This window comes from Amia ocellicauda, chromosome 10 (assembly GCF_036373705.1).
Source record: "Amia ocellicauda isolate fAmiCal2 chromosome 10, fAmiCal2.hap1, whole genome shotgun sequence".
Taxonomy (NCBI): Eukaryota; Metazoa; Chordata; class Actinopteri; order Amiiformes; family Amiidae; genus Amia; species Amia ocellicauda.
The window spans coordinates 36,792,570-36,820,333 of NC_089859.1; the positions used below are offsets into that span (position 1 = coordinate 36,792,570).

At 44.3% G+C, this 27,764-nt stretch overlaps 1 protein-coding gene across 1 annotated transcript in view; it reads right to left on the minus strand.

Annotated features, from left to right (window-relative positions):
* plekhg4b (pleckstrin homology domain containing, family G (with RhoGef domain) member 4B) overlaps window positions 1-27,764 on the minus strand; it is a 142,523-nt gene that overhangs the window by 2,065 nt on the left and 112,694 nt on the right. The window contains exons 18-22 of the mRNA XM_066716039.1: window positions 11,291-11,515; window positions 10,686-10,856; window positions 9,981-10,158; window positions 9,653-9,769; window positions 7,923-8,189 (exon numbers count right to left, since the gene is read on the minus strand). Of these exons, the coding sequence (XP_066572136.1) occupies window positions 7,923-8,189; window positions 9,653-9,769; window positions 9,981-10,158; window positions 10,686-10,856; window positions 11,291-11,515 (958 nt within the window). The remainder of the gene's footprint in view (window positions 1-7,922; window positions 8,190-9,652; window positions 9,770-9,980; window positions 10,159-10,685; window positions 10,857-11,290; window positions 11,516-27,764) is intronic.

Consider the following 27,764-nt stretch of genomic DNA (forward strand, 5'->3'; position numbering starts at 1 on the left):
CCATCCATCTCCAAAACCACTTATCCTGGTGAGGGTCAGGGGGAAGTCGGAGCTGATCCCAGCCAGCATAGGGCGCAAGGCAGGAATACACCCAGGATGGGACACCAGGCCGTCACTGGGCAACACACTCTCACATACCTACAGGGCAATTTAGCATGGCCAATTAACCTAACCTGCATGTCTTTGGACGGTGAGAGGAAACCAGAGTACCTGGAGGAAACCCACACAGACACTGGGAGAACATGCAAACTCCACACCACCAGGCCCCCTGAGCCGTGACTCAAACCCAGGACCCTTGGAGCTGTGAGGCAGCAGTGTTAACCAACGCACCACCATGCTGCCCTATACTTTTTATGTATTTCATTATTATTAATCATAATAGCATTTCCTTTGTTCATATGCAGACACTGATACTTTAAAGTCATTTACTTTGTTTGTTAATACTGTATTAAATTTTCATAATGTGCAATTACTCTCCAATCAGTAACACTGTATCAGTTCAGATGCAGGATGATCCTAATCATCAGAATGATGAGTCTCTCCTTTCTTCACTGTTTATTAGGGCCTTAATAATGCAGAGATGCTGTTGTTATGTACCTGGATGAAACTATATATTATACACCTATTTACCATGGTATCTCTCCCCTGGGTGCGTTATTATTTCTTGGTAACGGGTTTTCGTTAGTGCTAATACAGCAAAACAGCCTGAAAGACAGCAAGCTATTGAATCGGTACTATACACGTTGTTTTGGTCTCTATTTTCATCACTTTTTAGTTTTTAAGCAAATCTGTAATCTGTGCTTAAAGTGCTGGTGTTGCTTTTTTAAATTCATGCAACTATTATGGCTACTGTTTATACTTCATGTTGTTGTTGTTATTATTGTGCATTTAAATAACCTTAATTCAAAAGTGTGATGATGATGATGATGCATTTAGATGGGGGACTGGGAAAAATGATAGGTGCGAAAGCAACCCCGGTTATCTGAAAAAGGAAGCACTGCCCAAGGGGGAGGGGTTTCTGTGCACTTCCGTAGGAACCCGATCGAAACATCACTCTATCAAAGCTGCCATTGGCCCCTGCACCTGTCACTCAGAACAGGTCCCTTCCCACTTCCTGTTTTATAAAACGTGACATCAGCACAGGTTCATCCTCTTTTGCTGGGAGCAGGACTCCCACACGACCTTGCAACCCGTTGGCAGTGCTTCCTTCCTTCAGATAACTGGGGTTGCATTCGGAACCTAACGTTATCTTTCAAGTTGGAAGCACTGCCCAAGGGGGAGGGGTTACTGTATAACAAATCCGTCACAAGGGAGGATGCAGTGAGCTGATAAGGGAGCCTGCCCCAAGGTGTACCGCTAGGGGGCCTCGGCAACACAACTCTAGACAGTAACCTCAGGGGCCCTGTAGGGCTGCACCTGAGCTGCCCAGGAGCGAGGACCGTAGTCACATGCTGGTTAGACCGGCTAACACAGGGCACCATGAGCTCTACTGTGTTAACAAATGAACTATATATACAGTGGAACACGAGAGCCTGCTCACATGCTTATTATTATTATTATTATTATTATTATTATTATTATTTTTATTTCTTGGCAGACGCCCTTATCCAGGGCGACTTACAACATAAGTGCAATACAAAGTGCAAGAATACAGTTAAGTACAAGGCATCAAACATTACAAATTCAAATTTACATTAAACACAGCAATTCAAAATATAATACATTTTACAACTTCCAATTTACACAGGTAAGTACATTAACTGAGGTCATACATCCTGGAAATTAAAAGTTAAGTGCTGTCAAGATGTAGGGGCACAGGAAGGAAAAGGAAAGGAAGCAAGGAGGAAATCAATCAATAACGCAAGTAGCATGATAAAACTCTGATAAAGGGAGTGCTCCTAATCTCAGCTCGTTACCCGTATAAAAGACACCTGGGAGCCAGAAATCTTGCTGATTGATAGGGGATCAAATACTTATTTCCCTCATTAATATGCAAATCAATTTATAACTTTTTTGAAATGTATTTTTCTGGATTTTTTGTTGTTATTCTGTATCTCACTGTTAAAATACACCTACCATTAAAATTATAGACTGGTCATTTCTTTGTCAGTAGGCAAACGTACAAAATCAGCAGGGGATCAAATATTTTTTTCCCTCACTGTAACTCCAGGATGTTGATATGGAGGGCCTGTGCTGGCTCCGTCCACCTGCCTCGGACTCCACGTCCATCGCAGACTGCTCCCCAACCCTGCTTGGAGGCATCTCTTGTCATGACTGCTCGGTGATAGACTGGCCCCAGGGACACACCCAGGGTCAAATTGTGAGGGCTCCACCACCAATGGAGTGCCTTCCAGCAAGACAGAGTGATTGTGACTCAGTGTGCTCGATTACAGCGAGGGTGCATCCTGAGAGACCTGAACCACCACTGCAGCGGCCTCAATTGGAAGTGGCCAAGGGGGAGGGTCTGTGATGCAGCCACTAAGAGGTCCAGCAGCCTCTGGCAAAGGGACACCCTGACATGAGCTCTCAGTCGGAAGAGGGAGAGACACGTGTGTATTGAGGCAACTCTCTCTGGTGCCAGTGTGGTGAGCATAGCAACGGAATCGAGGCGCGGTCCAAGGAACTGTGCCTGCTGAGTTGGCTCAATTGACCAGGAGGCCCAATTCTTAAAGGCGTCCTAAAATCAGGTTCATGTGGCTCTGAACCTGTTCCCTCAAGTGAGAACAAACCAACCAGGCGTCTAGATAATTGAGGACGCGGACCACCTGGCAATGCAAGGGGGCTAACACGACGTCCATGCACTTGGAAAAAGTGCGTGAGGCTAGTGACAGGCTGAAGGGGAGAACAGCAAACTCGAACACTCGGCTCTCGAAAGCCAAAGCGGAGAAACTTCCTGAGTGCCTGCGCAATGGGGATGTGAAGGTACGCATCTTTCAGATCCACCATGGTGAACCAGTCGCTGGGCTTGATGGCCTGGGATATGGTGCGCAGGTTGAGCATCTTGAAGCGCAACACCTTGAGGTGGCGGTTCAGGTGCCTCAGATCCAAGACGGGGCGGAAACCACCATCTTTCTTATGCACAAGGAAATATGGGGAATAGAATCCCTCATGCTGCCCCAGCGGGGGCACTTCGCGAATTGCTCTTCTCCAGGAGAGTGGCGATTTCGACACAAAGCGCTTCACACTGCAACGGGTCCCTCACTCGCATCCACACCATGCCTCGGAAGGAGGGTAGACATGTTTGAAACCCCAGGGAGTAGCCAATTGATATAATTTGAAGCACCCAAGACTGCGGGGTTGCCAATTTGAGAGTTGCTGGGGGGTGTAAGGGTGGGCCAGAAGCTGCTGGAATGCCTCAGGGACGGGGCTCGGGTGGTGGAGGAGGTGGGGGACGGGCCAGGCCCCCTCCTACTACGAGCTGCCGTGGGCTGCCGTGGGCTGCCGTGGGCCAGGGCGGTGAGCCTGGTGGGGAGCCTGCCTGCTGGTGAGATGCTGGGAGCCGCAGTCGGGGGGCCTCCCTGCCGGTGAGCTGTCGCAGGCTGCCTGCGCTGCTGGGCCTGAGGTGCAACGGGGTAAACCCGGGCCAGCTGCAGGGACTGCTCCCTCTCTTGGAGGGTGCGTGACAGCATCTCCTCCACAGAGGGGCCAAAGATGAAGCTCAGCAAGATAGGGGCGTCCATGAGGTGGGTCCTGTCCGCCTCAGGAACCCGTCGTGCCTGGGACAGCCAGTGCTGGCAGCATGCTGCCACAATGGCTGCCAGGGATTCCCCAGTTGATGTACACGGGGGCGCTGCGACACCAACCAAACGCAACCTTGCTGTTGCCGGACTGAACACTGTGAATGCCAAGCACCAGGTGCTGGATACGAGCGGCGCGTAGGCCCCTAGGCTTAACCACACCATGTGTACCAGGGTTTCCGGGGTGATGCCGCTGCTAGCACTTCTGCTGTGGAGGAAAAAGCCCTGTGGACAAAATAACCAACACAGCAAGCAATCGGAATATATAAGGCACTATATAAACACAACTATTATTTTTAAAGTGTTCTATTTGTAGCCGAAACTGAAGTCCTGGAGCATGGACGGAATAAGAGTCGGATTAGCTATCAGTAATAACTATTGATACAAATAGACACAGATAATTATACATGGTGGTGAACAACACAGCCAACCAACTGAAAAATAATTGTTAATAACAATAAGGGTCTAATGCACAGACAAGACACAGAGAGCTCATGTTCTTGAGTCCAGGCGAAATGGCAAAAGAGGACGAACCTGTGCTGACGTCATGTTATATACAACAGGAAGTGGAAAGGGACCTGTTCTGAGTGACGGGTGCAGGGGCCAGTGGCAGCTTTGATAGAGTGACGTTTTGATCGTATTCCTATGGAAGTGCGTAGAAACCCCTCCCCCTTGGGCAGTGTTTCCGACTTTAACAATAACCCAGAACGTCGGAACACCGGAACAGTGGAAAGATTTACAAAGATGTCCAAAACTGAAAAATACTTATTATGGGCTTTCAGAAACTTGTGTTTCTATTGAATATATTGAATTACATTGTGTAAATAATATTAAATACTTAACTTTAATAATAATAATAATAATAATAATAATAATAATGAATACACATTTTCTACAATTTGGTAACCTGCAGAGAATTTGAAAAAGTAATAGTGGCATTAAGGTACAATAGTGCAACAATAGTTTCATGCTGGGGAACTATTTCTGGAACTGGGAATAGACACCCAAACTGGTGACCCCATGCCACAATTTAGTATTTTTAAGTGCATTGTGAGTGTTCTGAGGCTGGATTTCTAATAGTTAAAAGATTGGCCCCAAAATAATTCTGCCCCAATTGATTGTAGAAAGGGTCCCCTTTAAACCTACAGTAGGGTTATGCTGGGGCAGTGTTTGTGGAACTGGGGATAGACCCCCAAACTGGTGACCCCCATGACTAAACATAGTGTCTTACATTGGAATGTGAGTGTTCCAAGGCTGGCTTTTTATTAATTAATAGATTGTCCCCAGAACCATTTTAGGTCCTTTGGATAGTAGAAAGGATCCCCTTTAAACCTACACTAGTTTCATGCTGAGGAGCTATTCTTGGGACTGGGACTAGACAGCCAAACTAGTGTCCCCAATGCCACAAGTTTGTCTTAGATTGGGTTAGCTTTACAAGGGGTTGCTTTCCAATATTGAAAAGAGAACACCTTCCCTAGTCAGCTACAGCACTCCAAGTCAGCAAATGGAAGAGAAAGGCTCAACAGAGATTTGCTTATTTACAGTGAAATCAGTAAAGCACTGTATTGTGTACCATGTTTTATTTTCCTCACATGAGCAAACAAAACCATAATAGTAAGGATGGTTATAAGATGTCTAAAACAGAGTGGTGCACAATGTACAGAAAACTTCCAAAGCATGATACACACAAGCCACACAAGTCCTGTTACTGGAAATGGAAAAGTCTCCAACATTCCTCAATGTCAGCAACAGGAGTAAACAGTCAATTTGCAGAGACAAATCCAGGGAAAAACAGAGAAGAACAAAGCACTATTAGAAAGGATTTTGGATGTGCACATTGCACTTAGCATCTAGAAACCTGCCCTTCCGTGGGCATACACAGAAACTTGGCGATATGCATAATGGAAATTTCCTCTGCACATTTGAGCTATTGTCACATTAGACCCACTTTTAAATGAACTGTTAGAGAAACTCAGAGACAAAAAGAAAGGAGAACGACTAACTCATTATCTGAGCTCTGAAAACCAAAACGAGTTTATAGAACACATCAAGTTTTAAAAGTGATATTGAGTGAATGGGAGGAAGCAATCTATTACTCAATAATATGTGATGCAACTCCAGATGTCTCCCATACAGAGCATAATATTATATTCTTGAGATACATTACCAAGACAAAGGTGAATGGGAAATCACTGAGCATTTTGTTCAATTCAATGATTTTAATTAAAACAATTTTGGCTGTGTGAATTGTCTTTACAATCTATTCAGTGCTAGTCAAGAGCACTGGGACATTCTCAAGGCAAAGACAGGCTACTCTCTTCACCGCTTGTCAGAGACACGCTGGAGTGCATCGCTGCTGTCCGACCTGTGGCAAACCACTTGCCATCTGTTATCGAGGCCATAGACAGCATCCTATTGACTTGCAGTCTTACCAGTGAGGCAAGATCAGAAGTAGAGCGTCTGAGGAAATACTTCTTTTTTAAAGCCATTGTACTGTTCACTGTTTGATATTAATTGTTTCAGTACATTTAATATAAAAATGTACTGCTGCAATATGAAAATATATATTTAGACACAGAAGCAGACAACATTAAAGCATAAAAGAAGAGATACAGGCTCTGTGGGATAGATGGGATTGTCCTCTGGTTGAAGTCTCCCTGGTTGCAACTGCCATGAATTTAACAAGAGTTTTCCACTGAACTGAGCAGGCAGAGGAAGAGGAAACATTTTCACGATGAACATGCTGAAAATGCCACAAATCAAGAGAGTGTGGACATTGTTTTTCGCAACACAGTGTTTTATGTTGCATTGGATAGCATCATCAGTGATTTGGATTCCCGGTTCCACACCACTGCAGTAATCTGTGAGGAGTTTGCTGCAGTTTTGAAATTCAGAGAAATTAGTGAGGACCAATTACCCACAGCTTGCAAACTACTCACCAACAAGTACACCAATGATCTCACCAATGAATTACAAAATGATTTTACACACTTGAAGTCAGTGCATGGTGCCACTTTCACAGAAATGCTATATATAAGATACAGCTTGAGAGTATTCTTGGAGAGGTCTGTACCGTCTTCTGTATCTTCTGCACTTTGCCTGTGACAGTTGCAGTGGGAGAATTAACTTTCAGTTGAAACTCATAAAGAACTATTTGAGATCAACAATGTGTCAGGACAGACTTAACAGTCGTGCTCTCATTTCTATTGAGAGCCAGTTGGCAAAAAAAACAACCTAAGAAGACATTATTAGAGATTTTGCCAATAAGAAAGCTAAGCACTGGGCACTGTAGTACTGAGGAGCACAGAGGAGATGAGAGAGAAGATAATGAGTACATAGAATGACATGCATTCTGGTTTAAGATATTCAGAGGTTTTTGTTCACTTTATGTAGGTTATAAACTTTTTCAAATAGCAATTAAATACTTATCTGAAGTATGAAACAAGGCATGGTTGGGTCATTTATAAGAATATGTATCAGTGTGTGCATTATTAAAAAGTATAGAATAAATATATGTAGTGTTAATGTTGCATATTGCATGCAGCTTTACAACAGACATGGTTGGTTGGGATAGCTTAGTTTATGGATTAATCTTGAGAGGGTGTTCTCGAAGTATATATGATAATATTGCAGCAAACAAGAGGATTGTAGGCACTGTTTTGATCTTGTTAGAGTACCAATGTCGACATTAAGTGGGGGGGGACGCCCTTGTGTTTCAGTATCCACTGGATACTCGTCTTCTTGACGAGGAGGGTGAAGGAGAGCAAGATACAGACACAAACGATTACCCTGGCTTATCTGCTTTGCTGAAGACCTGTGACCCTGACTTTGACCCTTGATTTGGAAGAGAACCCAACCCTGGTAATGAACTAACGATTTATGAACTCTGACTACTCTTTGGATTACCCTTTGGATTGTTTGCCGTGTGCCATGTGACTCTTTATTTTGGATTAGTTTATAGAGATGGATTTGTTTTCACTGTTTAGTTAGGCTCAACCAGGAGCTAGGGTTTGTTTTGTGTTTTCCTTTTGTTTATACAGTGCTCTGCCCGGGGCTTTGTGCCAGATCCCCACCGAATATGACTCCCGTAGCATGACAGCCAGCCCCAAAAGGTTACACACACGTCCTGGTGTTACAATATTAACAATTGCAAATTATGATCGGAAAAATTGTATTATGACTTACATATGGAAGGCTGACTGCCCGTTTCCTCCTCCAGCTCATCTTCTTCAATGCATGTTCCAATGTCAAAAGACCAGTGATTGAAAGTTGGACAGTTGGACACTGCATAAGATGAAGGATACAGGTGCAAATTTAGTGATCCCAGAATGGAGGAAGAGGACTGACTGCTGGAGGAAGATGTGCTGCTATTGGAAATGGTGGAATGTGGCCTTTTAAAAGGTGTGGAGTGGTCAAATGAAGAGACTGCTATAGAAGCTCGAGTTCTGGATGCTGAAAAAGAAATGCACAGCATTACAAAAGATATAGAGACAAAAGGGTGTGCCTGAAAGCTATGTCAGATACTTGGATTTTCATAAAAATATCTCAAACATATCCATCTGTCTATCCATCTATATATCATCAGAACATGACATTATCTTTGTTTATCAGTTTTCCTAAAGGTGTATCTTCATCCTCAGTGGCATCCTGCCATTGGGGCACAGGGGAGCACATGCCCCCCCAAATTATTTCCATTGTTCATTGTTTTTGTCAAATCTATGTAGAAACATTTCAGTAAATATGATTTATCTGAGATGATCCCTCACCACTATAGTATGCCATTTAACGATAGCCCCTTAATCAGTGCATGCGTGTCACTGAGTGTGTACCTGGTGCCACCGGTGTTTCTGTGGCAAGTTGTGTGAAAGACAGCAGGTACAGTACATCACACACTGAACAACACTTTGATTATATTACAACACCCTTTAAAAAATAATTTGCTTAGGAATTACATTTTAGTTTATCTTGCATATTCAGTGTCAGTTTGAGGCATGTATATTGTATTTTTTTTAAACCAAAATTTCATATTTTTGTTGTAATGTTCTGTTTTGAATCAGTATGCAATCTGCTTAAAACAATATTCAAGTACATTAAAATAGGCGTTGTTGTTTTCTCTCTCATACTATTGTTTTATAATGCATTGACAACACATCAATAAACGTGTTTTTACAAAAATGCTGAAAAAAAATTAAAGCTATTAATTTTTTTTGTGTACCTGTACAGCATAAATTGCTGTCAGTCTTTTTACTTTTGGTACTTTATTATTATTTAAGTGTTGAGGTGCTTTTCCTGCATATAAATTCCTAAACTTAAGTTAACAGAGAGGAAGAAAAAAACGCTACATCTATAAATACTATTGCCAAAAGATCAACTGGCAAGAGATAATAAGAAAGGGTCCCTCTCCAGCAGTGTTAGATGCCAACACTTAGCAAACCACAAGCAAATATGTTTTAGCAGTAACTGCTATCAGAAATACCAGTGCTTAGAATACAACAAAAACAGTGCAGCAATACTATTGAGCAGTACATTAAAGTACACTTACATTTAAAACTAAGTAGGATACCCTATAGATGTAGTTAAAAGCATTAAATACATTTGTTTTCCAACTGTGCCCCCCAAAACATTTATCTGCATGATGCCCCTTTCCATCCTAGTTGTGGATTGGGAGCTAAATCAGGCAATATGTATTTTGTATTTGAATAATAAAGGCAGTGAAAAAGAAGTAGCAGCTTGATCCAGATGTAAGGTAAAAAGCTGCAGCTTTGTTTGCTCTTCCTGAGTGGAATCAAGAAGGTGAATCAGCTCAATAAAATGGTTGAACGATATCATGTGATATCTGATTTAGCTGAGGTAGAACTATTGAAAGTGTCATTATGGAAAATAGGAAAACATGTAACTCTGTCTAGGCAACTTACCTGTCCTCTTCATGATATAATCTATTGCTCTGTCACTTATAGCTGCATCACTGGGTTTAATGTCCATAAAGGGCTTATTGCCAATTCCCATTGACACCATCTCCTGCATTCGCAGCTCTACAAAGAAAAGAAAATGGAAATAACAAAAGCTAATACTTAAAGACAGGTTTGCATTAGGTAGGTAGTAGGAAAAATACTATATTAAAGAAGAAGCTATGATCAAGTATTGTAATTGTATTTTGCAATTGGCAGATAGGTAGAGGTTTTGATTTGGTCCAGGTCAAAGTCTACAATTCCAAAAAGAAAGGCTTGCATTTATATCATGTACCTCTGTTACGTAAGGCTTGTCTCCACAGTATTTTTCCTATTATATTTGTCCACACAGCTTTCACCTCCACTGAGCTGGCTTGTAGAATGAAGGTATCCTGAGACTTCCTGCGCCGAAACCAAATTTCAAACCGCAGGCCACTGTCACCCACATTTTCAGTCATTCCAATTTCTGCTGTCTAGAAAAATGTAATAAAAAAGAAGAGAAAAAATGCAGAATAAACTATAATCAATGGAAAATGTAGTGTTTTACAAAGTATTCATGTATACCTTAAATAGTACATATCAATAAGTAAATATATACTGTATATATGGAACTCAGTGGCTTAGATGTAATTGTTCTAGTTTTGCTGTTCTACGTTGAGAAGATGAAAAGACTGGCTTTATCAGAATTAGCAATTTTGGTGTTCTCTTTTTTTTATAATCTTGAAAACTAAAGTTATTTTTATTTATTTTAATTTAAAAACATAACATTACCATCAATGCTGCAATTTATTTTGTATCCTGCCCATTATAGCTGGTGATAAGAGTAACCAATTTCTTCCTAAGACCATAACAACAAGCTTTTATGAATAATACAATTAAACAAAAAACACAATGAAAGATGAAAGGGCAAAAATATACTTGCAAACAATTTTATTAACAGTGATGTCTAAAGGAAATAAAAACAAATACACTAAACATGATATCTGAATGTATTCTTTACCTTATACGATTGTTTGTAGATGTAGATATCATAGCCTCCATCGACCTTTTTAGTTTTGCTGAACAAAATTAGGTCTTCAAAAAGGAAGACATGCCTCAGGTACTTCCTGCGTCCACACCAAACTATAAACTCATCCTGGCATCTCAGCTGCCCCTGTTCCTTTAAATTCACCTGCAGTGGAAAGGATAAAAATACAATATTGTAACTGTATTGTGAATGGAAATAATACATGTATTTAAAGTTATATTTTAATATTTTGTAAGACTTCTGAGGCTAAGGAAAAATACTTATTTTATTTTATACTGGTGTCTGTTTTTCTCATTTTTGAATTGTGAATTTAAGATTCTGACCACATATACATTTATCTATAAGGCCACCGCAAGACTTTCTATCCACTTCATATATCCCTTTGTCCACACCACTGAAGCAATTTTCCTGAACTCTGGTCTTATTGGACTACAAGATTTTTGTTTTCATTCTGCCTGAGATCTCCTTCAAAGAAGGTTATCGTAGAGTCTTGTAACACAGGGATTAAGGCCCATGAGGGCTGCTGAGGGACACTGTTCCGTAGCTGTCTGTAGAAGAGTAATCATCATGAGCCTCACATCACAGCCTCGAATGGCATCCATGGCCAGGAGGTCATTGCCATGGCGAAGTTGGAACTTAACCATCTCCTCTGCAGCCTGCAAGTCAGTAAGTTCTTGCTCCTGGGACTTGCTGCAGTCCTTGATCATGTCTTTAAGGAGTAGGGCATATTTACTCATTCTCTGGATAGGTTTCAGCAGGTAGGAGGCAAGGTCCATCTTGTCACCCAGCTCGACCTGCTTGCTCTTCCAATCAAAATATATCGTGAGTTCGAAATGAAAATAACAAAACAAACAAACAACAAATCAACAAACTGCACCAGTCTAATCAAGGATACATTTTGTAACAACATTATTTTCTGAAAATAATAGGAAATGTAGTTAGTATTCAGTTATGAAGGATTTTGTGAGGAAGAGCAATGGAAGTAAATTATGTGTTGTGTCTATATGTGTGTTGTATTAAATCTTAAAATGATAGGTTGTGAATGCAAACACAGGCAGTCCCTTCCCCTGCTGCCTGCTTTATCTAGTGACGCTTTCAACGCTCCTATTTTTTCAGGAGTGAAAGACTCCTAACCACTAACACCTCTGTCAGACCACAGATAAATCACTGTATTCCTGAAAAGGACAGAGCAGGACACACACACAACCCAGCGAGCTGTACAACCACAGACACTCCTACAGATGGGCTCCAGTGCAGAAGAATACCAGAAAGCAACTGGCAATCAGGAAATACAATCACTAATACATACCTTTCTGGTCACCCCAAATCAATGTAGTAAAAAAGGAAAACATCTGGCTATAAAAAACTTAAATCATATATTTGACAAATCAGCTATACAATCAAAATTGAAAATTAAAAATAACATCCCAACAAAATTATCAAACCAAAAGCACAGACAACCAGATAACCCAGATTTACACCTTAGTTACTGTGAAACACTCAAACATTACAAAAAAACACTTAGATCAAAAAAGAACAACACACCCGAAAGCAACTGACAATAATGGAAGAGTCCATTAACACAAACAGATTCTGGGAAAACTGGAAACAATTAAATAAATCAAAACCTGAAGAACTGGCCATCCGAAATGGAGATATTTGGAAAGACCACTTTGTAAAACTTTATGAAAATATTCACCACACTGAGAAATCAGCTCAGAATGATACCAGTGTGGAACTAAAAATAATGGAATTGGCATTTAAAGACTCCCCAGGACTACCTCATTACTGAGCAGGAATTGCAGGAGAAGCTGCGAGCCATGCCGCCCAGAAAAGCCTGCAAGCCTGATGGCATCTCCAACAAGATGCTGAAACACAGCAGCCCTAAGCTACAGCATGCCCTGCTGTTCAATCTGGTGCTCAGTGTGAGCCACTTCCCTGACATCTGGAATAAAGGACTGATCACCCTGATTCATGAAAGTGGAGACAAACTGGACCCTAATAACTACCAGGGAATCTGTGTGAGCAGTAACCGAGCAGTGTCCTGAGTAAGAGTCAGAGGCTTCCTACCAAAACACAGCAAAACCGATCATATTTACACCCTATACACCTTCATAAACAAACATGTCAACCAAAATAAAAACTAAATATATGCTTGTTTCAATCTGGCACAAATGTTTATTTTACAAACTTCTCCAAAGTGGTGTAGGGCAGTGGTTCCCAACCTTTTTAATGCCACGGCACACTTTGCTAAATCTAAAAACCTCGCGGCACACCAAAATGAAAAGTAGCCCGAATTTACTAGGTAGTGTCTTACCTGAATAGCAACGGGTTGCTAAAACTATTATCACATGCACATGGCGTGTTAAAATATGTCAATAGAAGAGTAATTAAAAGGGCAAATGTGTGAAGTGCAAAGAGTGGCCTTTAGTGATATGGTAAAAAAAAGTAGACCTCCATCCATCTATCTTCGAAACCACTTATCCTGGTGAGGGTTGCGGGGGAAGCCGGAGCCGATCCCAACAGGCATTGGGCACAAGGCAGGAATACACCCAGGACAGGACGCCAGGCCATCGCTGGGCAACAAACACATGCACACGCACACACATTCTGAAGTGTGTCAGGGGGTACGCCCTGGTCTGGTACTTTGTGCGGTGTTATAGGTCAATTGCTCCAATTGTGAGAGAAACCTTTGTCCAGCAGGGGGCATCGAACTGTATTTGACAGTCTTTTTCTTTTCCTTGCAGGGAGCTGATCCATCAGGCCAGACCAGACGAGACGGGGAGGTGCCGGATGACAGAGCTGCAGAGTCCTGGGTCCTTGGAGCGGTCCGGAGGCCGAGGCAAGCGGAGATTGGGACGGACCGGGAGCAACAGGGGACCTAGCCAGAGGAGTCGTCGGACTCCTCACGGAGTGGGTCCCATCCAGAAGCCCGGCCGGACCATCTACCCAAAGCCCGGCCTGACCAGGACTGCTCCCCGCTGACGTCACCAGCCAGAATCCAGGAGAGGCCTCGGATCCCAGGGACCAACCAGGCCGATCGGCGAACGTCCCTGAGGGAGGCCTCCTGCAGCCAGGGCCCGGACTTCTCCCCGCAAGGCCCGCTCCCTGCAAGAGCCCCGGAGGTGGAAGCTGCTCCCCAGCCAGGTGGACTTGCCCCGACCTCCGGATTGAGAGCCTCAGGACCCTTTCCCAGGTAGGAAAGTGCAGCATGGCCCAGCGAACCGCAGGTGTGAGGCGCCACAATGCGGTGCGCTTCAGCCATGAGGCTGGAGCCGAGACCGCGGCCCTCACCCGGCTGGAGTTCAGCAGGTCCGTGCTGCAGAGGGGCCTGGGCTTCTCCCCTTCTGAGCTGAACTGCGTGGTAAAACTGCCTGGACCTAGGGACGTGTTTGAGGTGAGTTTTAAGAACCCTCAAGTGCTGGAGTGTTTTTGGAACATTTATAGAGAAAAAAAGGAATGTATGCCCCTGAGTGACTTTGTGGTCGACGCCCTGACCGATAGAGAAATTAAAATTGTTACCATCCAGTTTTATAATGAAGCAGTGGCAGAGTATGATGTAGAGGTATGGCTGAGGAGACATTGTGAGATCCTGTCTGAAAGCAAGAGAGTCAATGACGAGGATGGGGTTTGGACCAGTGCTCGACGGTGGCAGGTGCGCCTGCAGGTGGAAGTGGCCGCCATTGGCGGAGTACGCCACCTGCCGAGCACCGTAGTTTTAGGTGCAAATAGGGGGCTTGTCTTTTACCATGGCATGCCCAAATTGTGTAGGAACTACGGGGCCCTGGGTCATTTAGCCGCAGCCTGCACTGTTGTCAAGTGCAAGGTTTGCGGCGGGGAACACCTGACCAGGGCCTGCAAGCAGGAGAGGGCCTGCAACCTGTGAGGTGGGGGAGGGCACCTTTTCAGGAATTGTCCCTCCTCCTATGCAAATAGGGCGCGGGCCCTCGGGGGTAGTGGAGAGACAGAAAATCAAGTGGAGGCTCCTCCAACAGAGATTCCCCTAGACAGGGGTAGAGAGGAAACAGTCCTCAGGAGTCTCATAGGCTCCCTCTCCGACTCTGGGTCGGAAGTGGAGGCAGAGGGGGAGTGGACAGTTGTGGCGGGGAAGAGGCGAAGGACAGAGAAGAGGAGCACGGGTGTGGGGGGTGCGAAGAGCAAGAGGTTTAATTCTGCTGGCTCTCCCCCCACCACCAGCTCCCCCCCCGCTGCAGAGACCTCTCCCTCTCAGTTTTATACACCCCACTCCGAGTCCGGAGCGGAGAGTTGTGGGCCTTCTCCACCCCAGTGGGCAGCCTGGTGGAGGACAGGCCCCATAATAGTAACATCCCTCCAGCCCCACGACCGAGACTCTCTCAGGGGAGGGGACAGGTATGCCCTCCCAGCAGTAGTGGGAGAGCCGCAGATCCTCAGGAGAGGAGAGTCAGCGCCAGTGTCTTCTGCCAAGAAGACCTCAGGGCCGCAATGGCAGAGTCACTGGTGCTGAGGGAGGAGGCCTGCGGCAGCAGACAGCCGGGAAGGGAGAGACCACCCCCTCCCCCACCATTAGTTAAAAGAACGACTAGCGGGGTCTATCCAGTCCTCTCCTCAGTCGCACACAAGGCCTCTGCCCTGCCATCTGCTCGTCGGGCCTCGGCTACAAGGGAACCAGGGAGAACCTCCAGCACCACGGGCCCTGAGCCCAGTGGAGTTTTGCCAGCCTTACCGGGTGGCGGGAGCCGAGCCCCCCACATAGTCTTCCTAGAGGATCAAGCGGTGAGGCAAATGGTTGAAATGATGGGTGCGAGCGCTAAGCTAGGTGAGGGAGAAGAGAGAAGTGGGGAAGAGGAGGGTTTCTTTACATGATTGTTACGGAGCGGGTAATTGCCCTCACTGCCATTATGGCTTTAACTATTATATCTATAAACGTGAGGAGCATTGCTGAGGTAAAAAAGAGGGCCGATGTTTTAAACTCTCTGGCTGGTATGAAAGCAGATATTATCTGTTTACAGGAGTGCGGCATCCCATTCCAAAAAGAATATAAAAATCTCTGGGACACTTGGACCCTAGGTGAATCCTTCTGGTCGGGGTCCAACGTGTCCCGAGCGGACGGGATTGCCGTACTCCTGAAGAACCCATTCATAGAAGTTAAAAAATTTAGGGTGATAGAGGCGGGCAGGTTGGCCAGCCTTGACCTTAAATACAAGGGGGCTGTATTGAGGCTGGTCAATGTCTATGCCCCTACCAGCAAGAGAGAGAGAGTCCTCTTTCTCCCTCAACTACGCCCGCTCCTGATCGGCACCTTACCGGTTATCATTTCAGGTGATTTCAACTGTGCTCTGAGGGATGTAGACCGGAGTAAGCCCCGCAACGATAGATCCAGCAGGGACCTCGCTGTGTTCGTGGAGGACTTTGAACTCTGCGACGCAGGTCGGGACCTGGTCCCCTTGTTCACCTGGGTGAGTTCTTCTGGCTCCTCCTTCTCCAGGATAGATCTCGTCCTCCTCAGTAAGCCACTGGAGAGGACCGCCATGTCTTCAGAGGCGGTCTTCTTTTCAGACCACAGGCTCCTGACGACAGAGGTGCTCATTCCGAGCACACGGGAGTCGGGGCCTGGGGTCTGGAAGCTCAACACCTCCCTGCTCGATGACCCTCGCGTTATTAAGACCTTTAGCAGACGCCTTGAGGAGTGGAGGACCCTGAAGGACCTTTTTGATTCTCCCATAGAGTGGTGGGAGATGGTGAAGAAAAGGACCAAGGGCTACTTCATTCAGCTGGGGAAACGGAAAGCTCGCAAGAGGCGGGTGAGATATTCCCATCTAAACGCTCACCTCCAGCGCCTGAGTCTTTTACAGCTCAGAGGCTTCGACCTAGCTGAGGAGGTGGCCCGGGTCAAACTGAGTCTCTCCGCCCTCTATCGGGAGGAGCAAGAAAAGATCAAGGTCCTTTCCAGGGTCCGCATCATGGAGGACGACGAGAAGTGCAGCCGCTTCTTCTTCAAGAAAACGAAGGAGAGGCAGCCTGCAATGTCCTCCATGATCGACTCCTCGGGGCAGGAGGTGGAGGGCAGAGAGGCTGTTGAGACAGTGGTGCGGGACTTCTACAGGGAGTTGTACAATCAGAAAGTGGTGGATCAAAATCTGATCCATCACTTTCTGTCCCTGTTGGAGTCCCGCAACGAGGGGGACGAGGAGGCGGAGGAGGATCCAGAGATCACCACTACTGAACTCTCCCAGGTGATAAAGAGTCTTAACTCTGGAAGGACAACGGGTCCGGATGGGATCCCTGCTGAATTCTATAAGATCTTTTGGGAGGTGCTTAAGGAAGATCTGGCTCAGGTCTTGGGGTCGATGTACAGAGAGAGTAGACTGGCCCCTTCTATGAAGAGGAGAATCCTCTCTTTTCTTCATAAGAAGGGAGATCCAAAGGATCTGAGGAACTGGCGGCTGGTCAGCCTCCTGTGCACCGACTACAAGATACTGGCCAAAGCACTGACGCTCCGTCTGCAGCGGCCACTCCCTCAAGTCGTGGGTCCCGACCAGGTCTGCGGTGCCCGGGGGAGATCGGCGGCCAACAACGCAATGCTGCTCAGGGATGTCGTGGCCTACTCGAACGATATCAGCTTGGACCAGGAGAAAGCCTTCGACAGAGTGGGCCATGAGTACCTGCAGTTCGTTATGGAGAGGATGGGTCTCGCTCTTGGGCTGAGGAGGTGGGTTAAGATCATCTACAGCGGCCTAAGCAGCAGGGTCCTTGTGAACCGCCATCTGACCGAACCATTTCCGGTCAGGTCGGGGGTCCGACAGGGTTGTCCCCTGTCGGCCCTGCTGTACGTCCTCTGTCTGGAGCCGTTCATGCAGGCGATCCACCGGGACGTCCGGGTGACAGGTTTCCATCTCCCGGGTTCCGGCGGAGAGCAACTGAAAGCCCTGGCCTATATGGACGACGTGGCCATGGTCTGCACGGACGCGCCGTCCGTGGCCAGGGTTGAGGAACTGCTGGACGGCTTCTGCAGGGCGACGGGGGCAGCTGTCAATAGGGCCAAGATCGAGGTCTACCGAGGTCAAGAACATCCAGGCTGCTGAGTGAGTTTTATGAACCGCTTTTATTTTGCCAGCAGCCTGAGACCATTCAGCCTAGTGGATCCCCCGCCGTTCTACAGGGCGCTCCGAGCCTTTGCGCTCGAAGTAAGCCTCCATAAAGTCGTGCTGGCCTCCTGAGATTATAAGACCATCTATAGCCAGATGAGATCTACCCAGGAGACCAGCCGGATAGAAGATTTCCCTCCCGAAATCTGCCGGTTTATCTGGGCTAACGCTACGCACGTTTGCCTCACAAATACGCAGAAAGATGTCTCCTGGATGGCTGTGAGTCGGTGTCTCCCCACCCGAGTGTTCATGCACAGAAGGGGCCTAGCCCCTTATGACATCTGCCCCTACAAGGGTTGCCTGGGGAAGGAGACGGAGGCTCATATCTTTAGGGATTGCCCCTCCGCCTACAGGGTCTGGCTCCTGTTTTCTCCGTTCCTCCACAGGTTTGCCGTTCCTGTGCGGGCGACCGCCCAGCAGATCCTATATGGTCCAGCCAGGGGATTGACATCTTCCACCCTGAGGTGCTGGTGGCGTGTCGTCTCCGCAGTGAAACAGGCCCTGTGGGAGGGACGGAACATCTGTCTGTTTAACAAGCAGGAGCTGGACCCAATTGTCATCACGCGGAGGGGCATGGTACTTATTAGGGACTACGTCAATCAGGAGGTCCATCAGAGGGGCAAGGAGGAAGCCTTTAAGAACTGGCAGATACAAGATCTGGGGGAGCTCAGGATCCCATGATGGGACCCACCTCCGGGGACGGTTATCTCCCCCTGCTGGAGCCCGAGTCCAAGATCTTTTAACTATTTTATGAATGATTGTCTTTTAAAAAATGACTTTTAAAAATGAATTTTAACTGTTTTTAAAGATTTAGTTGTTTTTAAAGCACTAGTTGTTTGTTTTTTTTTGGTTAGTTTTGTTCTTTTTTTTTTGTCAAATACATTGACCGTTTGGATTTAATTTTAAATGCATCGGACCATTTTGGTTTGTTTTTTATTTTTATCATTTTAATAGTTTTTTTATTTGTCCGGTGCATTTTCAGTTATTTTCAATGTATTTGACTCTTTTGTTAGTAGCATTTTTTGCTTTAATCACATTTGTTTTATTGTTTTGTTTAAGCACATGTTCATTTGAGTTTATATGTTTATATTAATCACTAAGATTTTAAAAAAATTCTGTGATTTTAAGAATTGATTTAATTTTTTTTTTAATCACAAGTATTAAAGTATTTGTATTGATTGTTTTTATTATTGAAATGTAAAATACTTACACCAATAAAACAGTATTATAGGTCAAACCGTATGTGAGTCCTCATGTTGGGGGATTAGTCCCTCTTGTATAGCGGCGTAGGAATACGCTGTATGCAACAGCAGTGCCAGGACACTGTGCATGTGAATGTGGGAGGTTCCCTGCTAAATTGAGTGCCTATCATGCTTATGTTTTGTGTTGTGATTGGTTAATTGGGTTTGATCATGTAGGGTGAAGGAGTGGGGATAATTGTACAACCGGTAGGGGGATTAGACCTACCGGTGGTCACGCTTAGTCTGCGTTATATAGTGTTCTGTTCGTGTGGTTTGAGAGAGCGGCGCACCGAGGGATGTTAGTGTGTAGCAGGTCTGTGGTGTTATGGTTGAGCGCCCCGATGCGAACGTCTCTGTGTTCAATAAAATCACTGTGTTTGAGCATCACGACCGCTGTAAGGTGTGACTCATTCCCCGCCGGACTCACTATACATACAGGGCAATTTAGCATGGCCAATTAACTTAACTCGAATGTGTTTGGACGGAGTGCCTGGAGAAAACTCCACGCGGATACAGGGAGAACATGCAAACTCCACACAGACAGGCACCCCGAGCCGGGACTCAAACCCGTGACCCCGGAGCTGTGAGGGAGCAGCACTAACCACCGTGCGGCCCAAAAAGTAGTCAGACATGCTAAATAATTACTTAATATACACTAAAAAGTATTCACAATAAATATAAATTAACAGCAAAATATCTTCAGTTCACAATATCTTATAACAAGTTAATTCAACTAATGCTCCTTTTCTATCGGACACTTAAACGGGTGTTTTGACTGGCTTAAGTGTGTACGGTTAACTATCTGCTGCCAGACGTGGCCGTAAGCGTCTATCACGCCCACCAAGGAAATACTTCTCTTTCAGCAGCGGAGCTGTGTGCGTGACTTGTAGACAGACAGGGAAGAGATCAGCTACATTATGTCGGAAGATATAATCTCAAGTGCCATATGGGATAACGAAGAAATTAGTATTATTAGCAGCATGGAATGAAATCCACATACAGAAACAATGACTGCTTACAGATAATATCCGAGTGTATTAAAAAATTGCCGAACACAAATTTCACAGGACCCCGGTGCAGCGCCGTGACTAGTCAAAAATAAACTGAAGGACAATAATCGGATCGATAGCAGCCGATTTTAATATTGTAACAGTTTTGGGATGTTACTACCCTGCTGGGCACAAAACATGGACACCGACATAAGGTAGAGTACTCTTAATTGGTTCATAAGCACCGTCCGCCTTTACGAAGGCAGTGCTAGCCTTGAAAAGAACTAGCTAAACTGTAACAGAAGCGCTGGGGCTATTTAGAGCCCGATAACCCTAAGACAGGGGGAGAAACCCAAACAGAAAACACACATGCAGAACAGAAGGGAACAAACAAAACAACTGCACAACAACACAGAACATAGTAAACTTACACTAATTATAAATAATTAACTAATTTACACAGCCTCAGGACCACCTCCCAGCAGCCCTAGCGGAGATGTCGGCATATTAATGCGCCTGGGTGGCTCTGCCTTCACATCTCCGTTACAAGATTTTATGAACAACTGGACAGTGTTTCAGGTTATTGTCCTGTGAATAACCTGCTATATCGTAGCTGCTGTTACGGTATGCTTAATAGTAAAACGTGTGTATTTTGTTTCAACTGTAACTTGTCCTGGTTAAGGACGTCTGCTAAGTAAATTAAAAATAATACGGCAAAAAGTGTCGTTTGCAGTTACAAATCTGTAGTAAAAGTAATGTTATAGCAGTCAAGTTGTGCCATTTAAAATACATATCTACTAGCACATATCTTGATGATGATTACAACAGTAACAATATTATTAAATAGCAAATATTTATTTTTATTGTTGCATATGGAAACATTTTCTTACAGTAAGGTAATACTTGTCTGAATATAATGTTGTCTATACACGTTTAGCTCTTCCAAATATCACTTAACAGAAACATGTATTTATTACGCTGTGTCCAATCATATAAAGCATAAGAATAATATAAACACAAAGTCCTTTCCACATCAGGCTCTATCGCTCGTGTCCGAGGACAGAGGCGTCCGGCATGGCACTACTAGCGCTTTTCCACGACAAGGAGCCGGTGCCTAATTTGGAACCATTCCGCGTTTTCCCACCGCAAAAGAACTGGCTCCCGGCCGGCACGGAGCCGCATTTAACTTGCTGGTCTGAAACCAAATAACCCGTGACGTCAAGGACCGGGGGGCGGGAGAAAGACGTTTCCACCAAAAGGTATTTGCTGGAGTTCAGCCGCCATGTTTAAAATATCACGAGACGCGAGCAGTGAGGAGAGTTTTGATTGAAAATGAGTGAAATCAGCAGCAAACTGCGATCTGTCAGAGAGAGACACTTCAGTAACAATATATGGTCTCACCAGGTCAACTAACTCGTTAGGAGTTGTCAAATGGCAACAATGAGAGATGACTGAGCGCACCTACAGGAAAGACGTGTTACAGTAATATTATGATGATGGAGAGTTAATGTGACGATATACACTCACCTAAAGGAATATTAGGAACATGGGTTCAATTTCTCATTAATGCAATTATCTAACCAACCAATCACATGGCAGTTGCTTCAATGCATTTAGGGGTGTGGTCCTGGTTAAGACAATCTCCTGAACTCCAAACTGAATGTCTGAATGGGAAAGAAAGGTGATTTAAGCAATTTTGAGCGTGGCATGGTTGTTGGTGCCAGACGGGCCAGTCTGAGTATTTCACAATCTGCTCAGTTACTGGGATTTTCATGCACAACCATTTCTAGGGTTTACAAAGAATGGTGTGAAAAGGGAAAAACTTCCAGTATGCGGCAGTCCTGTGGGCGAAAATGCCTTGTTGATGCTAGAGGTCAGAGGAGAATGGGCCGACTGATTCAAGCTGATAGAAGAGCAACTTTGACTGAAATAACCACTCGTTACAACCGAGGTATGCAGCAAAGCATTTGTGAAGCCACAACACGTACAACCTTGAGGCGGATGGGCTACAACAGCAGAAGACCCCACCGGGTACCACTCATCTCCACTACAAATAGGAAAAAGAGGCTACAATTTGCACAAGCTCACCAAAATTGGACAGTTGAAGACTGGAAAAATGTTGCCTGGTCTGATGAGTCTCGATTTCTCTTGAGACATTCAGATGGTAGAGTCAGAATTTGGCGTAAACAGAATGAGAACATGGATCCATCATGCCTTGTTACCACTGTGCAGGCTGGTGGTGGTGGTGTAATGGTGTGGGGGATGTTTTCTTGGCACACTTTAGGCCCCTTAGTGCCAATTGGGCATTGTTTAAATGCCACGGCCTACCTGAGCATTGTTTCTGACCATGTCCATCCCTTTATGACCACCATGTACCCATCCTCTGATGGCTACTTCCAGCAGGATAATGCACCATGTCACAAAGGTCGAATCATTTCAAATTGGTTTCTTGAACATGACAATGAGTTCACTGTACTAAACTGGCCCCCACAGTCACCAGATCTCAACCCAATAGAGCATCTTTGGGATGTGGTGGAACGGGAGCTTCGTGCCCTGGATGTGCATCCCACAAATCTCCATCAACTGCAAGATGCTATCCTATCAATATGGGCCAACATTTCTAAAGAATGCTTTCAGCACCTTGTTGAATCAATGCCACGTAGAATTAAGGCAGTTCTGAAGGCGAAAGGGGGTCAAACACAGTATTAGTATGGTATTCCTAATAATCCTTTAGGTGAGTGTAGATTGGATAGAAATGTTGTTTGTTAATGAACTGGTCCTTACGGGCAGTTTCTTCCGCCACTGGCAGAAATGCGGTGTTACGCTGAATCCAGTCATGTGTCCCTGTTTGGTTTGCGCATGATTAATAATTCATTAATACATTCATTTTCTTAGCAAAGGTCGAATTACACAAAACATACATATTCTACAGTAAGAGAAGATCAAATACGCAATAATATCTGTTACAGTGATGCGCTTTGTGCTCACACGCCAGCAGAGTGCTGACAATGTATTATTATTATTATTCTTATTCTTATTATTATTATTATTATTATGTATTTGTTAACAGAGGCTCTCATCCAGAGCGACTTTCAAAAAATAAGAGCACTGTTGCGGTGTCTGGTAACAGGGACAATGCAACAATGATTTGGGACCATCATCACAGACTTCATCAATAAGCACAATTTCCCATCAAACCATTAACATCACCTGAGATCGTCCAATAGTTTATTGATTTGCCCACGACTGTGCCGCAGATACCCCCAAAACAACCCCATTCACTAGGCTAGCCTATAGTCATTGTTTTTAAAACAAGAATAAAAGTAAAAATACGCCACAAAATGAATGAAAATATATCCACTCATACAAAGTATATTCATAATTAACTGTGTGCCCATTGACGAATGCATGTTAACTCCATCTTGTATTTTATTCAATACAGTAAAAGTGTCTGAAATAGCGAATCGGTGTAAATCCCTTAATGCATCAATAAAAATAAATAAAAATAAAATGCTGAGTTATCTTAGCATATTCGTATAGTTGTATTTTCGTTTCTGCTTGTCTACAGGTGACCTCGCGTTGTTTTGTTTTGTTTTTTTACAATGTATCTGTGCTGTGTGTAGACACTGAATGAGTATAATTTTGATGGTTAAATATGATTTCAAAGACGCAGTCACCTTGGTGTTGATTTTTATTGCTGTTTTTCTCCACTTCTATCCACATCCAGTGACGTCAGCGTTCGGTTCCCAAACTGGTGGAAAAGCCGAGCACCGGCTCCTTGTCGGTGGAAAAGCACTATGGTGGCACGGACGCTTAAGCCAGTGGGACCAAGGCAAGAGTGGTTATGTGGTTTAACGTAACAAAGGGCATTATTATTATATTTGATTGTAGCGGTCTCAGCCCAATACACGTTTTGCACCTTTATTTAAATTAAATACACGCATTTCACATCTGCACATTTAATTTGTGTTCTCCCTCTCCTGTCCCCGTGCAGTGCGCTGTTTGATTGAATCATTGATTGTAGTATTTAAAGCCCCTGTATCGGCAATTACGGGGTGACCACTCCCGGGACTGTGCAGGTGAGAGGACGGTTGGAGGCAGAGGCAGAGGCAGAGGCAGAGGCAGAGGCGTGGGCGTGGGCGTGGGCGTGGGCGTGGGCGTGGGAGCGGGAGCGGGAGCGGGAGCGGACAATGGAAGAAAAGCTTTGGTTTTTTAATCTCCACTGCTGATCCTCTCGCCTGCACTGCTCACTGGTTGTTTGTGTTGTGTATTTTAATCCATTTTAAACTTTGTATTTTAATCGATTTTAGATAACAAAAACCTGTACATTTTAAATTACTGTATTGTGAAAGACTGTCTGGCTGCTCTCTCCCACAACGCTGATCCTCTCATTCGCACCTGTAGCAGCCCCGTCGAAGTCCCGGGCGCTATATGATGAAACCTTTAGCAACTGAAATGTTTTGTTTGCGGACTGAATGCACACCTGAGCTGAGCAAGATAAAAATATATTCCCCGTTAATTTTAAGCAGTTTCATATCACATAAATAAGACTATCAAAAGGGCAATGACACACATATTAAATAATATTTATAAAATCTATTTCGTCCAAAAGTCCAACCTAGAAAAAGGACGAGCAAAGTGCAAGATAAAAACGAATTCAACATCTGTCCATTCAATCAGTTGCGTTTAAGTACCACTGAAAGCACTGCAACTCAGCGCAGGTGCGCATTCAGTCACAATCAGCGCGATCGACTGCTGCAGTTCTCCTCTCCTTTCTGTTTAGAAATCGACTTCAGTTGGATATATTATTTTTAAAAGTCTACAGTAAATGTTTGAATGTTACATTTTCACAAATTTGAATAAGTTTGATTTGATAAAAAAATGATGAAGTTGACAAAAAAATCTCAGCACACAATTGTGCCGCGCACACGGGTTGTAAACCACTGGTGTAGGGGGTAAAGCATATGACATCATTAAATCAGTGTATACAGGAAACGAATGCGAAGTTAAAATTGTGCACAAAAGAACAGAGTTCTTTACTCTGGGGCATGGAGTGAAGCAGGGCTGCAGTCTGAGCCCAACGCTATTTAATATTTACATCAACGAATTGGCCACAATGCTGGAACAATCTGCAGCCCCCGGCCTCACCCTACATGACACATAAGTCATGTTCCTGCTCTACGCAGATGACCTGGTGCTGCTGTTGCCCACAGAACAGGGGCTGCAGCAGAACCTGGCCCTGCTAGAGCAGTACTGTCAGACGTGGGCCCTGGCAGTAAACATGAAGAAGACAATTATTATGATATTCCAGCAAAAAGCCAGGCCTCAGGGAAGTAGGTACCACTTCACTTTAGGAAACAGCACCATCGAACACTGCACCCACTACACCTAGCTAGGCCTCACACTCACCTCAACAGGAAGCTTCAATGTGGCGGTGATGACACAGAGAGAAAGTGTGCACGACCTTCTATATCATAAGGAGACAAATTACCATAAAAATACCTGTACAAAATATTTGAATTCGTAATCCAGACCATTACTCTCTATGGCAGTGAGGTGTGGGGTCCCCTCACAGGGCAGGAGTTTGCTCAGTGGGACAAACACCTGACAGAAACCCTGCATGCAGAGTTCTGCAAAAATATTCTACAGGTTCAAAGGAAAACACGAAACAATGCATGCAGGACAGAATTAGGCCAATATCCATTATTAATCAATATACACAAAAGAGCAATTCAATTCTGGCTCCATCTAAAAAACAGCAACCCACACTCCTACCACCACAAGGGCCTGCAATGCCAAGACCTGAAACCCAGATAGGAGCCCCCCAGCCAGCTGTTCCGGAGGCTCACTGCACAAACACACACTGATACCGGCCAGACACAAACAAAAAACACAAAAGTATCCTGACTAAATACAGGCTCAATGAGCACAGCCTGGCAGAGACGGGCTGACACAGGCAGCCCTGGCTGCCCAGAGAGGACAGGCTGTCCCCCCACTGCCAATACAGAGAAATTGAGAAAGAGCTGCACTTCATTCTAAAATGTGAAAAAATATGAACATTTACAAGCACAATTTCCCCAAAATAGCAGATCTCTATAAGAGATTTCCAGACCTGACAGACTCCGAGAAAGTGCCAGTCCTTCTAGGACAGGAGACCGGCGGCATGTTACTGGCAGCCCAATATACAGCTGCCTGCCACAGACTAAGGGACAGAGTGGACACTCACACAGGGGACACCCCTGTACACAGGCAAAGACACCTATGCTGCACCTAAGTATTATTATCAGTATTCACTTTATGTTTCTCTGAATTATTGTTTAATTTTACTAATTTAAATTAATCGGTTAATTGTTTACCATACATATGTGTATGAATGTATGGAAATGTACATGTATATGTTTTGAAACTCTTTGTTCTGTTACCATTGCTTTGGCAATAATTATTTCTGGTCATGACAATAAAGCACCTTGAATTTGAAACATTTGAATTTGACTCACGGGGTACACTATACCCAAGCTGTCGCGAGAGAGTTAGGCAGTGGACAGATAAGGAAGCTAACGCCCATACATGACCAGGAGCCAGTGAGGTCACGGTCTACTGGGACATGAGCAGCACATACAAGGGGACAAGGGCTACTAGTCACCTGTGCAGCCTCAAACAAGCCCAGGCTTACCACAATCTACTGGAGAGATACCATATGCTCTTAGATTTTCCTTCTTTTTCATAAAACAAATCATCATAGTAGTAGGTGGTGCCACAACTCTCAATATAAAAAAAAATAAAAAAAAATATTTTCTCATGTATTTATTTATTTAGACTTGGGGGAGCAGTTCACAGCAGCGACATCCAAGAAGTGGTGTGGTTTCCCAACACGCAAACCATGCAATCATGTGGGGCCCCAAGGGTTTAGGGGACCCCCTGTTACATTAAAAGCTGAATTGTAACTTGCAACAAATTCCTTACTTTTTCAGATGAAAAATTATGTATTGTTAATATCACCTTTTATTTTGAATGGAGCAATTCTGAAGCCTCTCTGTTTAGTGATGCGGTAAGGTCTCTGCACTGTGTGGGAGATCTGTGCTCAATTCCTGCTGTGGCAATTGGCAATGAGTAGTGCTGTGAGAATAAAGTTTAATTTTAAATTATAATCCTTATAGCCTATTCAACAGGAAAATACATTAGGGCATTTTTACGTTAATTTTTTTTTATCATTGTGGGCTATGTTTGTTTCAGTATTTAGTATTCTTATGCTAAGACGTTTGTTTGTATTCATAGCTCTGAAGTCACAGAAATCAGATGAAAGTCTGAGCATTGACTAAATGGTCAGATTCTGTGCAGAAATATAATTTCTATAGGAAGCCTACTTAGTTACAACCATGTAGCTGGAGTTATCGATAAAAAGGGATGAGATTAAAGAGTTGAAACTACAGTGGGTAACTGTAGGATTTAATTAGCGGCTGTTTAGGAATCATTATAGAAAAGAAGTATTTGATCTAAATCAAACGTGACAGTAAGTAATCAGGTTTACAGTGAGGGAAAAAAGTATTTGATCCCCTGCTGATTTTGTACGTTTGCCCACTGACAAAGAAATGATCAGTCTATAATTTTAATGGTAGGTGTATTTTAACAGTGAGAGACAGAATAACAACACAAAAATCCAGAAAAAAGCATTTCAAAAAAGTTGAATTGATTTGC